The 16,344-nt window shown below is 42.9% G+C and overlaps 1 protein-coding gene across 13 annotated transcripts in view; it reads right to left on the bottom strand.

Moving 5' to 3' along the window:
• Window positions 1–6: 6 nt before the first annotated feature.
• The window catches only part of exoc7 (exocyst complex component 7), an 18,991-nt gene continuing 2,653 nt past the window's right edge, over window positions 7–16,344 (bottom strand). The window contains exons 4-20 of one of the 13 annotated variants that reach the window (XM_034860188.1): window positions 16,065–16,170; window positions 14,685–14,907; window positions 13,869–14,036; window positions 13,011–13,022; window positions 10,320–10,412; window positions 8,624–8,692; window positions 7,162–7,307; window positions 6,349–6,501; window positions 6,138–6,236; window positions 5,030–5,092; window positions 4,753–4,819; window positions 3,203–3,241; window positions 2,816–2,881; window positions 2,604–2,724; window positions 1,394–1,489; window positions 1,239–1,302; window positions 7–255 (exon numbers count right to left, since the gene is read on the bottom strand). In XM_034860188.1, coding sequence (XP_034716079.1) covers window positions 46–255; window positions 1,239–1,302; window positions 1,394–1,489; window positions 2,604–2,724; window positions 2,816–2,881; window positions 3,203–3,241; window positions 4,753–4,819; window positions 5,030–5,092; window positions 6,138–6,236; window positions 6,349–6,501; window positions 7,162–7,307; window positions 8,624–8,692; window positions 10,320–10,412; window positions 13,011–13,022; window positions 13,869–14,036; window positions 14,685–14,907; window positions 16,065–16,170 — 1,795 coding nt within the window. In that variant the 3' untranslated portion in view covers window positions 7–45. The remainder of the gene's footprint in view (window positions 256–1,238; window positions 1,303–1,393; window positions 1,490–2,603; window positions 2,725–2,815; window positions 2,882–3,202; window positions 3,242–4,752; window positions 4,820–5,029; window positions 5,093–6,137; window positions 6,237–6,348; window positions 6,502–7,161; window positions 7,308–8,623; window positions 8,693–10,319; window positions 10,413–13,010; window positions 13,023–13,868; window positions 14,037–14,684; window positions 14,908–16,064; window positions 16,171–16,344) is intronic. The other 12 variants (XM_034860190.1, XM_034860193.1, XM_034860195.1 and 9 more) reach the window with 12 other exon arrangements.

The following is a 16,344-nucleotide window of genomic DNA, read 5'->3' as shown; positions in this document are numbered from 1 at the left end:
CAGATACACCGATGTGATTGGTGCAGCTCGGCTACAAGAACATAGTTAATGAGCAGCATTACTCGATGCCAGAGTAACTCGCTGAGCAAATTCAAATTTTGCTCTCGTGAGAACTCTGGGTTTCCAGGGTAACAAACAGTGTGGATCTTTACAGGATTTTGTAAAGGTTTGTTGGAAGAATGTGTGGTTTTGTGGAAGTGATTCTGGGCTCACCTTGAACTTGTCTTTAATCACCTGTCGCTCTTTGTCCTTCAGCTGGAGGAAGGCAAGACCTCGGTTACAACACGTATACGTAGCAGATTCACTCACAGCAATAAGCAAAACCATTCAGCGCGACACGTTCTGTGGATTTTTAACTCCTCTCCAGTTGGCAGTTCTATGGTATAATACAAGTTTTCTGAAATGTGTGTGTTTAAATACACAAATTCAGGCATTATCTTGCTAAAAATGCGCTAAGTTGCATACATTTACAGAACAGAAGAGTGAACACTGGATCAAGATTTGTTTCATTTTGATGACATTATTAAGTCAAAGGTTTTCAAACAGGGAATTATGGACATCTTGTTTTATCACTCCGTAAATCAGAAAATGCTGCGAGCAGCAATAAAAACAAATCAGTTTGAAATGGTTTCTGTAAGTGCTACTGAAGAGGAGATTTCTGACTCAGAGTCTGAGGACAAAACATTTAAAGGTCCCATATTCTGCTCATTTTCAGGTTCATAATTGTATTTTGAGGTCGTACCAGTATAGGTTTACATTGTTTCATTTTCAAAATACACCATATTTTTGTTGCACATTGCTGCAGATCCTGTTTTCACCCTGTGTGTTTAGCTCTCTGTTTTAGCTCCAGAGTGAGACTTCTCACTTCTTTACCATCTTTATTGGGAGTTGCACATGCTCAGTAGATCCCATCAGCTAGATAACTCTTTCTCCAGCTTTGGTCAGTCCGAGGCCGGATTAATTAACGGATTAAACCGGTAGATAAACACAGACCTCGAGGTACCGGAGACATTCATCTGCACCTACTACGGCAGAAAATCTGAAAACTTTCCCTCAAGTTACCTAGCTAGCTAGCTAGCTTGGTTAAATGTTTCATAACAAATCTAGTTTTGTAATGTGTGACCCTGAAAGATCCCCAGTCTTTACACAGGATGACAGCCTTTAACGTTAGATGTTAAATGCTTCTGTACCAAAGTTGGGGCTTTTGAAGGAGAATGAAAGACGACAAGAACTCTGACCTTTGTCCCGGGTTGGAAGACGGGCATGTTCCTGTCCGCCAGGTGCTCTGTGACTTTCAACCAGCTGCAACAGAATCAAAACACATGGAGTCAGAGTGAGTGAGCGGTGGACAGCGCACACACGGAAAGACTCATGAAAGCATGTCGGCGCTTACCTGCGTTGGTACATCTGGATCTGCTGCTCGATCAGCTCTCTGTAGGAACTCTCAGCTTTCTTCTGAGTCACTGTCACCAGCTGGATCAACTCAGACCTGGACACACCCACAGGGGACACTTTTCAAATGTACCGGATTCACTCACTTCAAATTAGATTAGATAGACTTTGTTGGCCATTTGGCAAATGGCAGTGCTACAGCTGCAAAAATATCAGACGCACTGCACACATACAGAAAAAAGCCAGAGTGATGGTGTTGCATAGTCTGTCCACCAGAGGACGCTCTAAAACGTCCCTGTTAGGGATGGTGTTGCATAGTCTGTCCACCAGAGGACGCTCTACAACGTCCCTGTTAGGGATGGTGTTGCATAGTCTGTCCACCAGAGGACGCTCTACAACGTCCCTGTTAGTGATGGTGTTGCATAGTCTGTCCACCAGAGGACGCTCTACAACGTCCCTGTTAGTGATGGCGTTGCATAGTCTGTCCACCAGAGGACGCTCTACAACGTCCCTGTTAGTGATGGCGTTGCATAGTCTGTCCACTAGAGGACGCTCTACAACGTCCCTGTTAGTGATGGCGTTGCATAGTCTGTCCACCAGAGGACGCTCTACAAAGTCGGAAAAATTACAATTAAGCATTATTTCATATTTCCTTCTATAATACGCATGTCTTGTTGATTAACTTGTTGAGAATGCTTTATAAGGGTGTATGACTTTTAAATCTCTCTTTTTGTGTCCTCCCTGAAGGAGGAGACAACTGTTAGTCTTTGCATTTTTCCTCCAAGGACAAATGTCACAAAGTCTGACAGAAACAGTTGTCCAGAGCTACGTTTATCGAAGCAGGTCCCAGGTCTGGACCGTTGCCTATATAAAGACACAGGTTGTTCTTTTCCAGCCCAGATAAAATGACGGGTAGAGAACTTTGACACATAAAGGGCAGATTCAGAAAGACGTAAAAGCTCCAACTTGTCTGTCTCTACTTGATTCTCTTCTCTGGGGAGACAGGATGAAGACGGGATGTTACTGCTTTAATTTTGCAAGACGTTGTCCCACTATTGCTTGTTTATACGTTGTAAAAACTGTTCTCGTCAGTTTGGTTTTTCTCTGCAGGGAATAATTAAATCTCACTGAAGTCAAAACCTTGACTCGATCGTGCAAGTGTGTCTATTTTATTTCCACAACGTGAGCTACGCGAATGAAGGAAAACTCACTTCTCCAGCGACTTGAGGATGTAGTTGTAGTTGTTGTGCAGAAAAATGGCGCTCAGCGCCGAATCCTCATACACTTTGGATTTGCTGAGCAGGTTCAGCTGCAGGTTTCCCAACACCTTACCTGAGAGGGGAACAACATCCATTAGTCCTCAAAACAAAACCTTGTGAGACATTTTACAAGGAAGGGGGTAGTGGTTTCTTCCTTTACTTACATATGTAAGAACTGAGGAGCCTTTTGTTGAACTCGGAGGTGTAGCTGCTCGCCGATGAACTCGTCTCTATAAAGAAATACACAATCTACTTTACTCAGTGATCCACAATTTGGAGTTTCACCACTGAATTTAATCTAACGCTTCTTTTACTTCTTTTTAGATCAAGACTGGGAGCAAATCTACATCTCCATTCAAAGCATTCATGACAGTGGAAGCACTCAGGTAACCATGGTAGCGTCTAAAACCTGCCCTTCAGCACATCACAGCGTCTCATTATGAAAACAGACTGCTCTCTCTCCTGTCAATCTGAATTGATTAGCTGCAATTATAGTTCCCAGAATCAGCAAGAACACACTCAGGGGCCCAGACGCAGGTCTTTTCGCTTACCTCTGGGATCTAAAGGTATATTGTAAGTGTCCCCCAGTACTTAAAGGGCCGAGGCAAGGCAGAAGAGAAAGACAAAGAGGCACAAGTGCAAAAAAAGGGTTAGAAAAAGATTAGTTAGTGCAGAGTAAGCCAAGTTAGCAACCAATCATCAGCCATGCGGCGAGGGGTTTGAACAAGAGTCGGATAATGAGAGAGGGGAAAGCAAAGCCGCCATGGACAGGGAACAGGAGGGAGCCAGAGACCTTCAGATGCAGATTTACACCCCCCCCCACGCGTTGTGATCGGATTAGAAATGTATAATCAAAACAAAAACCAATTTAACTGAAATGGATACATTTTTTCTGAAATAATACTGAGATTGAAGCGCAGGGAATGAATCTGCTGGCTCCCTCTGAAGAGAAGAGAAAAGTCATCTGATGACGGAGGGTTGAAGGTGAAAACAAATCAGTCACAGATATAGAATGAGTCTTTGGTTTTGTGTCTCAGTGACTGATGGGAACAACATCTTTGACATTGGTCCAGTATTAAGGAAGATCGCAGCAGTCGGCACTCAGCAAAACCAGCGACGAAGTAAGTTAATAGGCCAATTCTCCATCTTGAATTTACCTTCAAAATGCTCGTTTTGTCGCTGACAGACTCAGATTATTATTTAAAGTGTCTTACAACGTTATGGAAAGGATCCCTACAGAGACAGACCTCTTCAAGACCTTTCCGTTAAACTAGAAACAGCTCTGAGGTTGTTAGCGTTAAACCCACCAGACTCCATTCAAAAGACTTAGCAAAAGAAACGGCTTTTCCTAGTATTTGTTTTGTTTTAGTCAACTTTGAATGAAGAGTATTTTACGATGCTAAACTCTTTATTTACATGGAGTCTGGTGGGTTAAGAGAACGCAATTTTTTGAATGTTTTTATGTTTACTAGTGGACTAAAGAATACGTGATGTTAGCAGGATTTCCCCCGGCGTATTGCAAGCCTGGTGGCCCACCGTGCCAAGGCCCCTGGGAATTAGGTTTAAAGGTCCCATGGCATGAAGATTTCCCTTTATGAGGTTTGTAACATTAATATACCCCTCCAGCCTGCCTATGGTCCCCCAGTGGCTAGAAACGGTGATAGGTGTAAACCGAGCCCTGGGTATCCTGCTCGGCCTTTGAGAAAATGAAAGCTCAGATGGGCCGGTCTGGAATCTTGCCCCTTATGAGGTCATAAGCGGCAAGGTTACCTCCCCTTTCTCTGCTTTGCCCGCCCAGAGAATTTGTCCCACCCATGAGAGAGAGACCTCATGGCTTTCAAATGAGCAAAGTTGCAGTTGGTCGATGCCACACCCCCACCCTCCCCCTTTGGGGTCTCATAAGAAATTAAGACACTTGCCAATGGGCTAAACGACTTTTCTGGGGGAAACCCTGATAGTTTAGATCCCAGACATGTGATGAGGACTACCGCTGATGTCAGCACAAAAGAGGAAATGGCGTCTAAGCAGCCGAGGAGGGGGGGGGGGGGGGGGGGGGGGGGGGGCGGCGGCGGGAGATATCAGTGCCTAACGGCTTTTGTACCTTGTGAGGCGAGCATGGCTCCGGCTGTCTCGTGGAAGTCCAGCAACTGCTGTAGGAACAGGATGGCCTGCAGGGGGGGGGGGGGAAGGGATAGGAGGAGGGGGTTAAGGTAAGCATCGCCTTGGCTTATTCATTAAACCCAGCGCCATTAGCCGTTCTCATGGAGACCACCCGGATCCCCAGAAACGGACAAACAGCAAGGTGCTTGTGGAGCTTGAACAGCAGAGAGAGTAAATAAATGCAGCCGTGCTACGTGGGTAAGTGAGCGTTGGCTTACGTTGCTGGTCAGCTCGTGGACCGTTCCATCCTTGGGCATGTTGTACTCCTTATCAGGATCATTCTGTGGACAAACAAGAGACAATTCAGCAAATATTTACACCCCCCGCCCGCCTATCGAAATGCCGAGTGGTGGGAGAAGTATTCAGAGCCTTTATTAAAGTGAAAAGTACTAAAACCACACTGTAAACATACTCTGGTACAAGTAAAAGTCCTGCATTGAAAAATTTTACCTAAGTTAAATTATGTAAGTACCATCAGAAAACTTAGTATTAAAGTTTTAATTGCAATTAATTAATTAATTAAAGTATTAAAGTATTAAAAGTAAAAGTACTCAATGCAGAAAAATGCTCACATTTTACAACAGTTTTGTGTTTTAATATTGGATCGCTGAAGACTATATATATATATATATATATATATATATATTAGGGGTGATCCGAGTATCCGGTACGGATAAAGCACTTTTGCCGAGTACAAGTATTATACGAGTAATATGAGTCAATATCCGTGCTCGGATCAATCACACACACAACTCTCTCTCTGTTCTCTCTCTCTCTCTCTCTCTCTCTCTCTCTCTCTCTCTCTCTCTCTCTCTCTCTCTCTCTCTCTCTCTCTCTCTCTCTCTCTCTCTCTCTCTCTCTCTCTCTCTCTCTCTCTCTCTCTCTCTCTCTCTCTCTCTCTCTCTCTCTCTCTCTCTCGTTTGTTTTTAACTTCGGTTTGTAGTACTTACATAGTTACATAGTAACCAGTAGGTTTCTGGTGAACGTGGGTTTCAGACATGCTGCTACAGATACAGATAATGCTGTACTCGCTCATTATATATATATATAATGAAATTGATCCAGATCCATGTGTGGTTACACCCTTATACAATGTTAAGAGGAGGTAGATGTGTCCCCCCTCAAAAGAATAAGACAGACTCAAAGACCCGCTCTGCAAAACGAGGTAAAAACCTTTGTTCAGGGGTTTAAAACATGGAACAGGATTAGGAAAAATGAGGATTTGATTTAGCAAACCCTAACCCAAAGGGCACCATATCCGGGACCTTTACATTTCGATACATTGCAGAGGCCTGGGTGACAGACAGTGACATGTGAGCGTCTTGCCTTGATGCTGTCGGCAAACTCCTCCAGAGCTTTGGCTCCGATGGTCTCCATCGAGGTGATGAGGGTCGGCAGCTTGTTCTTGGTGCTCGCCGCTGTTCCCTGCACACAAAGGGACATGTCTCCTTATTAAACAAATTATTAATAGTGTGCAGCATGCTGCTCCTACAAAAGGGCCCGCTGTGCAAAATCACGAGACTACACGGATGAAGACCTGCAGTGTTGTGTCAAACTCCGACTTGTTCATCTTCAGGTGTCTGAGGATGGGGAAGATGGTGAGCACGGCCGAGTAGTCGTGACGCATTATGGCTCTGCGAGCTGCAGACACGATGTTGTCTCCCTCCAGCATCAGGTTGTCCAGCGCCTCCTGGGGACGGACGAGGAAAACAGGAAGCAGATCACACATAAGGACACTAACCTGGAGCATTAGATTAGATCAGATCAGATTTGATTATCACAACGGGGAAATTTCATTATAAGAGCAGCAGCCTTTTCTTCAATAACAGCAAAAAAACAAAAACACACAAACAAGTAAACACACAAGACATGCAGGCAAACAATGGACAATGATTATATGGTAGACTAAAAGTAAGCAAAATGGTGTTTTAAAGTGGGGTTGACATGATACAAGAAACAATATTGCAGTGTAAGTGATGTTAACATTAAATTGAATGTGTAATTAGAGTAGTAATGGGCTTAGGAAGTAACGTATTCAGGGAAATTCCTCTAACTTCAGTTTTATTCCCCTAGGACACATGGCAGTTTAATTTGATGTGAAAATTTTGATGTGGCTGAGCCCCAATTAGTCACTCTGCATGTAAAAAATTAGAAACTGTTTACAAATGCTCATCATCTCATATGTGCTGTAGGTATGGGTATAGCCAGTCATGTCTAGATCAATTTAGGTTCACAAGATCCCTTTTTGATTAGACATTCAATCCAATACCAACTTTGATTAGATATAATATATATATATAATAATAATAATATTTTTCACTTTCTAAAAGATTTCCCTCATCTCTCTGACCTGGATCAGGGAGTCAAAGGTCTTCTTTTGGTGGTGCTCGGGGATGATTTCCGCCAGGAGGAGGTACTCGCTCTGGGCCAGCTTGACGAAGGCGGTGATGCAGTGGATGTAGGAGTCGATCTCGATGTCCAGAACGTCGTCTTTCCCTGAGAGGTGCACGAGGAAGGAGCCCGTCAGCAAGAGGACGAACAAGGATTAGCACACAAGACGATACATTGGATCTGATGCTGTGGCTGGTAGCGATCAGGCAGTTACTGAGTGTTTCTGTTCAGATGAAGGTGTTAATGCTGCAGGCTGTGACTGGACTGGTTTGTTAAAAGAAAATGTGTTAAAAGCTGCAGTAAGTGAGACTTTGGTGTTGTGTCTGATCAGCCTGTGTTGTACGTAGGGCTGGGTATCGTTCAAAGATGTTCGATATTGGTACAAAGACCGTGACTTCGACATCGGTTCCTGAACTATACATTTTTTTCATTAGCAATCAAAAAAATAAAAACTTTTAAGAAAGAATTAGGCTTCATAATTCAGCTTCTACTACGTGAGCCCCCTCTCTGTAATGTAGTTTTTCATGCATGTCTCTACGACGTGTCACGTTACACAGCCAATCACAGGGATTATTACAGCTTGGTAGAAGCATTCTGCATGCTGATTGGCTCACAGACACGGATGGTATAAGTTTGGGTTTGAACGACAGGGCCTTTGAAACTAGAGTTGGTCCGATCCTTTTGTTTTCTCCTGACCCCTGAACTTGTCCCGAGCACTGATCCGACAGCAGTGTGTCATATATTTGATGAGGTCTTAACAGCTGTATTAGGGGTGTGCAATTAATTAAAATTTTGGCTCCCAATAATCAGAAAAAAAAGAATAACTGAGGAAAGCTAAGGAAAGCAATTATTTAGCTTACTTGGTTTTGCAAGTAAACTCTTATTTTCTCTTGTGTTCTAAAGGCAAAACTAAAGTTTAAATAAATAAGAAAAGTATTAAGACAAATTTCACAATGTAATGTGTATTTTTTTACTGTTGATTTATTTAATTTTTTTCTACTGTTTATTGTGTTAAATTATTCCGATTTCAGTATTGACCGTAATAATCGTAATTTATACAAAACACACTAGTAAAAACAATTGTGTGTGGCCTTTAAACTTTTTGTGAAACATGAACAAACACAAACAATATGTCTTCACAGAACTCGTCAGTCAGTCGTGATGTAGAAAAAAGGACATTAATTAACCACTTTAGTAGATTTTCTTCAGGGTTAAACTACGTGGTATCTGATTGGTGCAAAAACTCAGATACTCGTCGATAACAACATAAGCATTTTTGGCGGTATCGGAGGCTTTTCCGATACTGGTCTATCGATACTAAGGAGTCGAATTGGTCGGTGCCCTAAAAGTGTTGAATTCTGTACCCAGCCCTAGTTGTTGGTAACGGTCCTTCTCTTTCCCGACATGTTGGTGGCACTCACCTGCGGCGGGCCCGTGCTTCTCGGTCAGGGCATCAGACGGGTGTTTGACCCGCAAGTCATGATCGTGACCTGGTGGGTAGGGTGGGGCAGCAGGGACACAGGCCTAGTCAAACCACTGGGGTCCTTACTAGGCCCTGAGGGGGACAGGGAAGGAGGGAGGGGGGCAAACCTGAACCTGGAACATCTGTACCGACCACCACCAAGCACCCAGCAGGGAGGGGGGGGGGGAAGCAGGAGACACCCACTGAAGTCAACCTGAGGCGCCGAAAGTGGCCGAAGGTTTGATTTGTGTGTGTGTGTGTGTGTGTGTGTGTGTGTGTGTGTGTGTGTGTGTGTGTGTGTGTGTGTGTGTGTGTCCCATCTTAGTTAGTCAGCGTGCATTTCAACTACATTAAAGCTTTAAGAAAAAGAAAGTCACAACAGCTTTTGAATCATCGCAGCTCTTAATAAAAGGTTACTTGCATCCTTTCACACTTTGACACTGTCAAACATGACAAAACAAAGAGTTTTTCAGTTTTCTGTCTTATCGATTTCCACCTTCCTACATTTCCCAGAATGCAGTACAGTGTGCTGTACTGTCGCAGGATAGGTTAGTTAGTGCACTGCCACACGGCTCTTCTAGGCCTTCCAGATGTAATCGGAGTGAACGGATCAAATTGCAATAGTGAAACGAGTCATTTTGTGGGGGTTGTGACACTCAAATTAATGCATCCACTGATTTACCGACGTCTCTTTTGCCATGTTAGTCTGTGGGGGGACGGACACGAGAGTTGTAATTCCACAGTTTGGCCACTATGCCAAATTGGCTTAAAAGCCCGGTGCATTTTCTGCGGGCCTGGTAGCAGAGGGCTAGATACAGATAAAATGTCTCTGTATTTCTCAGTATGGCTTTGTTCAGAAACTAGTGTCATCCTCTTCTGAAGAGTCCATGTATATTTTTAATCCTCTGTGTCCTCCATGGCCACTAGCAGCTGTGTGGAGGAGGAGGGGGTGCGTTTTCACGGAAGGCTTGTATCATGTGGACGCACTGACAATGTTGTCATTACTTAGAATTCCACATGGGGGCGACAGAAACTACGCACTATAGCTATAAACTGATACTAGTTGAGTTACTTTATTGGCTTCCAAAGGACTAAGTTGTCTTGGCAGTAAGTTAACCAAATGTTGTTGTTTTTTGTTTTTCTTTGGGGGGAGGGGGGATATCTATCTTTCTACTGAGTTTTTACCATGCTGGCTCTTAAAAAAACAAAATAATTATCTGTTGAGTTTTGGATTCTGGGGAAAAATCATAATAATAATTAATTTTAAAGATCACAAAAACACTGTTTGTTGCTGTTATGGCTACATTTGGCTCGTAATCCGTGGAAATGACAAAAATACAAAGACATCCAGAAATGTACATATTTTCCAGTGAACAGCGTTTTAGGATGAATGTGTTTGCGTTTGATCATTTAAGCATACATTTGACCTCAGGTAGGGCTACAAATCTTATTTATCTGCAGTTTCCAGGATTTATTAGATATCATTTATGCTTTATTTAACGTCTGCATGATCTGAAAGCTGTTGTGAGAGCTGTGAGGAGATTTGTGTGTTCCTGTTACTTGAGATGAGACACACCATGGAGGCACAACATAACGAGGTTCACTGTGAGCAAGGAGGAGGAGAAGACACCGAAGAGAAGACCGAGGTGCGTTACCTTCCAAAGGAGTGAGGTTAGAGCCCCCCTTTTTCCCATCCAGCCCATGCTGTGAGTACTGTTTCAGAAGGTTCTGAGCCTTGCGAATGGTCCCTGGTCCCATAAACACAGAGACAGAGTCCAGAAGAGGAGGTCCAGACAGCCAAGAGAAGAAGAAGAGGAAGAAGAACAAAGAAAAGGGAGAGCTAGGAAGTGAGTGATGAAACCCAGACAACACCAACGAGAAAGGCAGCAGAGGTTTGTATGACGAAATCATACTGTTGACAGCCACGCCCACCAGAGAGGAGAAAATAACTCTCAGCTGCAACTCTCTCCACGGACTTGTTTTGCTTAAAAGTTACCTTCTCATCAATTTCGTCTGCTAGCAAACAACCGAAAAATACCTGCTGCTGTGTGGTCATACCTTCCTCTGTCTCTGTGTTGGCGTTCTAACCTGCAGCTGATTTATGAGGACTATGGTTACCTGGTCCCCAGATCTCTGCAGGGTAAATCCAGACAGCTAGCTAGACTATCTGTCCAATCTGAGGACTATGGTTACCTGGTCTTCAGGTCTCTGCAGGGTAAATCCAGACAGCTAGCTAGACTATCTGTCCAATCTGAGTTTTCTGTTGCATGACTAAAACAACCTTTGAACGCACACATGTTCCACCAAAACAACTTCCTTCCCGAGGCTATTAAGCAGAGGTGCCGAGGCTCCGTCTGCCGCTTAGCCCCGCCCAAGCCGATTGTGATTGGTTTAAAGAAATGCCGATAAACTAGAGCAGGTTTCTCTCCTATCCCAGAATGCTGTGTGGACTAGCCAGACCTTCCTCCTCCTCTGTGCTGTGGAGGAAAGTCTGGCAGGACGAGACTAATTTGAGGCTAACTATATATTACGTTAGCTTACCAACATTACGTTAGCTTAGAGTCATCACATTCTTCCTGCTGGTTCCTCACATCTATGTCCACTTTTGTCTACATGAAAGTTCGGGTTGCTTTTAGATTGGCAAGCCAGACCCTCCTCCTCTGCGCTGTGGAGGAAGGTCTGACACAGCGAGACTAATTTGAGGCTAACTCACTGTCTGTAGGTTAAGCTAACGCGCGTTACGCCAACATTACGTTAGCTTAGCAACTTCACATTCTTCCTGCTGGTTCCTCACGTCTTTATCTACTTTTGTATTCATGAAAGCTCAGTTTCTTTTAGGTCGGCAGCGTCTATAAACTTCAGTTAGGAGTCCTTTAAATTGTTGGTGAGGAAGATGACCAGACAGCTTTTAGGCCTTTTTCTGTTTGCTTGCTAGCACACCAATTAGACGAGGAGGCACCTTCACGCAATACAAGTCCATGGAGTGGGAGAGTTGGTCTGGAGGTAGGGTGGGGGGGGGGCTTAAATGTGCTCTGTCTCTATGTAGGGGGGGGGGGGGCACAGCCTATCACCACAGCTACACAACAGGATGACCAGGTGAGAGACAGAGCGACTACAGCTACGTCATGAAAACAGACTCAGACACAGTGCCCAGGGTCATGTAAGAGCAGAGTACACAGGTTAGGGCATCACAATTAATACAATTAATACAATTAACAGTCATATGCAGCATTATTATTACTAATATTACCAAAACAATCTGTTACACGGCTCAGACACGCAAACATCTACACTACTACAATCCCATTCTCATGATTTAATCACATTGTCGTAGTTTGGTTAGTGAGTGAGTAAGCATGGAGGACACTTAAAGCTGCATTCACTGACTTTAAAAAACACACACACACACACACACACACACACACACACACAACATCACAATATCTGGGTGTGACAGTAAAAAAATAACCTGAACATTACATGCATCATACAGGTAAATACACAGGTGTACCTGATAAAATGGACACTGAGTGCATCGATATTGTGTCGAGCTGAAACTATTAGTTGATTAATCAATTAACTAATCTGTCGCCATTTTTTATGATCCATCCATCTTGTTTTACCTTGTTACGTGTTCTTCTTCTCTCTTTGTTTTGGTTGCTCATCGTTTTGCATCTGCTCTGCTCGAGTTATCTTTCTTTCTTGTTTATTTGCATTTTCATAAAACATCTTTAAATCTTTGAAAGAACTCTTTTTTTTTTAAAGAGAAATACAATTAAAATTTTTTATTTAATATATGTTTCTAAAACCCTGAGGCCAGGGCACTACAGGTGAAATGTTCGTGCATTTTGTGAAAAGTGAATATCTTCCTGTTTCTTCTCTGATTGTTAAAGTTCAAGATGAACTTCAGGGTTAATTAGGATTAGGTAGATTAGGTTTTCATGCTAACCAAATGTGCCTGTAGCTTGAAACAAGCTAGCCCAAACCGCTGATTACCTTATGACGTAGTAGTAGTAGTGTTCAGACAGTTTATTTAAAAGATAGTTTAATTGTAATTTAATAAATCTGATGCGTTTCAGTCTCTTACTCAAACTGTCGCCACAGTTTCCAACCGAGCATTAAACACAATGAAACTAGTCTATACGGAAAATTAACTACGACATCTCTCTGGACAACAAATACACGTCTGCTTCACGCTGTTACACACACACACACACAGGCGCACACGCACACACACACACACACACACACACACACACACACACACACACACACACACGCAGGCACACGCACAGGCACAAACACGAGGCACAAGCATGAGGCTAACGCTGAAGCTTTCTGTTTACCTGGGATGTAGACTGTCATCACAACATGGGGATTGTAAAAGAGGAAAGGATGAAGGGTTAGTCGGCTGTTAAACAACAGGGAGTGTGTGTGGTTGTGTGAGTGGGATCTCTACAGCGAGATGGAGTAAGATGGAGGAGGATACTTGAAATGGAATAATGTGTCTGGATGGAAATCTAATCAAACGTAGTCTAATGTAGAGACAATGTCCGTGTGCTGAAAGGTGCTGCTGTGATTTAACATCAATCTGCAGAATCATGCTTGTTTTGTTAAGACTAAGACTCAATGGAAGGGACAATTATTATTAAAATACTTCACTATAGCTTTAAGCCTTGTGTTGTCTTCCCGTCCAAATTGAAAATCAACACTTTTGTTGATGCTTTCTATTCATGTTTTTAACTTGCTTACTTTTTTGTCCCTTTTTTTTCAATGTTTTTCACTTTTTTTGACGTTTTCAACACTACGTAACATAACTTATTAACTTTAGTTTTACAGTTATTTTTGGAATTCATGGTCAAAAAACCTTATTTATAGGAAATTATACCTAATGTTTGAGTTAGAAAAGCAGAAATTAGGAATTATTGAGACTAAAATTAAAGGAATGGATGTTGATGATAATCACAGACTGGAATATGTCAACTTTTACTCAATACTATTTCAAAAACACTTCCATTTGTTTTTTCAAATGCTATAAAAGTGAATAAAACAACCCAAAATTAATGAAAGTAGAGTACTTGTACTTGCCAAAGAGGAATCAGTCATGTTGTTAAGACTAATCTATGAAAGAGGACTTGAGTGTGATTACAGACTGAAGAGTGGAAGTGAGAATGGATTTATCTGGGAAGGGGTCTTCTGCTGACCTGGTCTCTTGGGAGCCTTTTTGGTGGGCGTGTCCTTGCGTTTGGTCGGGACTGCGGGCGAGTACAGGATCCCGGAGGAGGCGCTGTTTTTGCGGAAGTGATCCTTCAGGCCTTTAATGGAGCGATCCAGCTGGTTGGACCGGATCTGGAAGTAGACATTCATGAAATCTGCAGGAGGGGAAAGAAGCAGTCTCCAGTTTAAAGCCGGCACGGTTCACCCTGTCGTTACAGAAGAGACGTTTTGATTTAATTTCACCTCAACAACCTAAACGTCTTTCTGTGCAAGAAATCTAACAGTGAAAAGGGAGTTGAATAAGAAAATAGAATAAGACGCCCCAAAATTCATGAAAGTAGAGATTTGTACTTGTACTGGGAATTAAAAAGAACATTGATATAGGACAACAGGGGGACAACATGAGGACAACATGAGGACAACATGGCGACAACATGAGGACAACATGAGGACAACATGGGGACAACATGAGGACAACATGGGGACAACATGAGGACAACATGAGGACAACATGGGGACAACATGGGGACAACATGGGGACAACATGAGGACAACATGGGGACAACATGAGGACAACATGGGGACAACATGGGGACAACATGAGGACAACATGAGGGTTAGACCACATGGTAGGATAATTGTGTTGGTTGCATTTATTGACTTATTCTATCGTGTTTTTTTTTCTTTTTTGCTTGCTTGTTTTATTTTGTATGTGCATATATTTGTGTATTAGTGTATATCAGTATGTATTAGTGTTATATGTTTCCATGTACTTCTAAACGACGCTAACTACAAAGCCGTACCCTGGTTGCGTCCGTACTCCACCAGCCAGCCGGCGATGCAGATGACGTCCTGGAGCACGGCTTCGGGCAGGTGCTCCAGGACCACGTCCTCCTGGACCTCCAGGTCTTCGTCCACAGTGATGGCGTCCAGGATGAGGATGGGCGGGACGGGCTTGCTGTAGCGCGTCAGGAGGCTGCGGAACTCCACCTCCAGCAGCTCTTTGCCCTTCTCGAAGCGCGCTTTCTGCACAAAAGTGACAACAACTGACCGTTTTTGGGGGGGAACTTGCCTTTTTGCTCTCTTACACGTCAAAGTGTAAATGTCTGACACGCAGACACTCAGAGAGGTTGGACAATTTAATCTGTATTTTCTGTTTTTGAGCAATAATACTGGCCTGACATGTGGGCAATTCTCAACTACAACAATTATAATTTTACTATTACATCTGTTTACAAAGCACTTTAAGATACTAATACATCTGTTTACAAAGTATTCTAAGGTACTATTACATCTGTTTACAAAGCACTTTAAGATACTTTTTCCGTTGCAATTCCTTAATTATGTTAATTATGTAAATAATGTATAATAACATTCCTTTAACTATGTAAATATCGTTCATATCCACACTTCTACTCGATATTTTTACTATTTTTGCAACTGCAACACACAGTTTCCCTTCGGGGATCAATAAAGTATTTCTGATTCTGTTAAAAGGTTTTACACCCACACATATATACGCCTTTCATAGAGAAAGAGCAGTCAATAAATTGGGTGTTCATAATGGAGAAATGTTTTTGTTGCACCCAGAAACTTCTTCTTTTTACCTTTTCAACAATGACATAATATCCCAAAATGATTATGATAATAAACACAGTGTTCCTAATGATTACACCGTGTAGCTATAATGATGTAACGCAAGCATGTGTTTGAAAAGAATGTAAACCGAGAAAATAAATAATTTTGGAGCAAACCTTAAAGGAACAGTTACGAGTAGCGATAGACTGATGTCATCAACCGGCCGATATCTCGGGCCGATATTTGCATTTTTCCCTGCGTTACTGTTATTACATAGTGTTGCTGGAGATGCTGCAGCAACACTATGCCCTGCCCCCCCCCCCCCCCCCCCCCCATTTTGTGAGGACCTCATTATATCGGTCTCCAGAAGTGACACCCATCTGTGTTTTTGTTTCTCATTTTTAAAGAAATAGCAGAGTAGATCCCAAAAATCCAGTGTGGCAAGGTTTACATTTTTATGATGTAAGTTGAGGGAGCAGCAGTATCGGCCCGTATGGGTCGGCGGCTAAGGCTGATGGGAAAAAAATAAATCTATATCGGTCCTAAAACATCCATATCGGTCGATCCGTCGCTAAGAGACAACATAAACATAAAGATCCACGTACCACTGTGTTGAGTTCGGGGCTGTCGGGGTTGTTATCTTGAAAATATTCCACAGCTTTCTGAATCTTCGCGATACACGCAAGGTACTCGTCCAGTCTGCCGGTCGGCCTGGAACAGAAGGATCCAACATTAGGGGACACAGATACAGATACACACACACACACACACATTCACACACAGACACACACACAGAGAGACACAGACAGACACACACACAGACACACAGACACACACACACACACACAGAGAGACACAGACAGACACACACAGACACACAGACAC

This window comes from Etheostoma cragini, chromosome 21 (genome assembly GCF_013103735.1).
Source record: "Etheostoma cragini isolate CJK2018 chromosome 21, CSU_Ecrag_1.0, whole genome shotgun sequence".
Taxonomy (NCBI): Eukaryota; Metazoa; Chordata; class Actinopteri; order Perciformes; family Percidae; genus Etheostoma; species Etheostoma cragini.
Note: the sequence above shows the minus strand (reverse complement) of the source record. Positions and strands in the feature narration are given on the sequence as shown.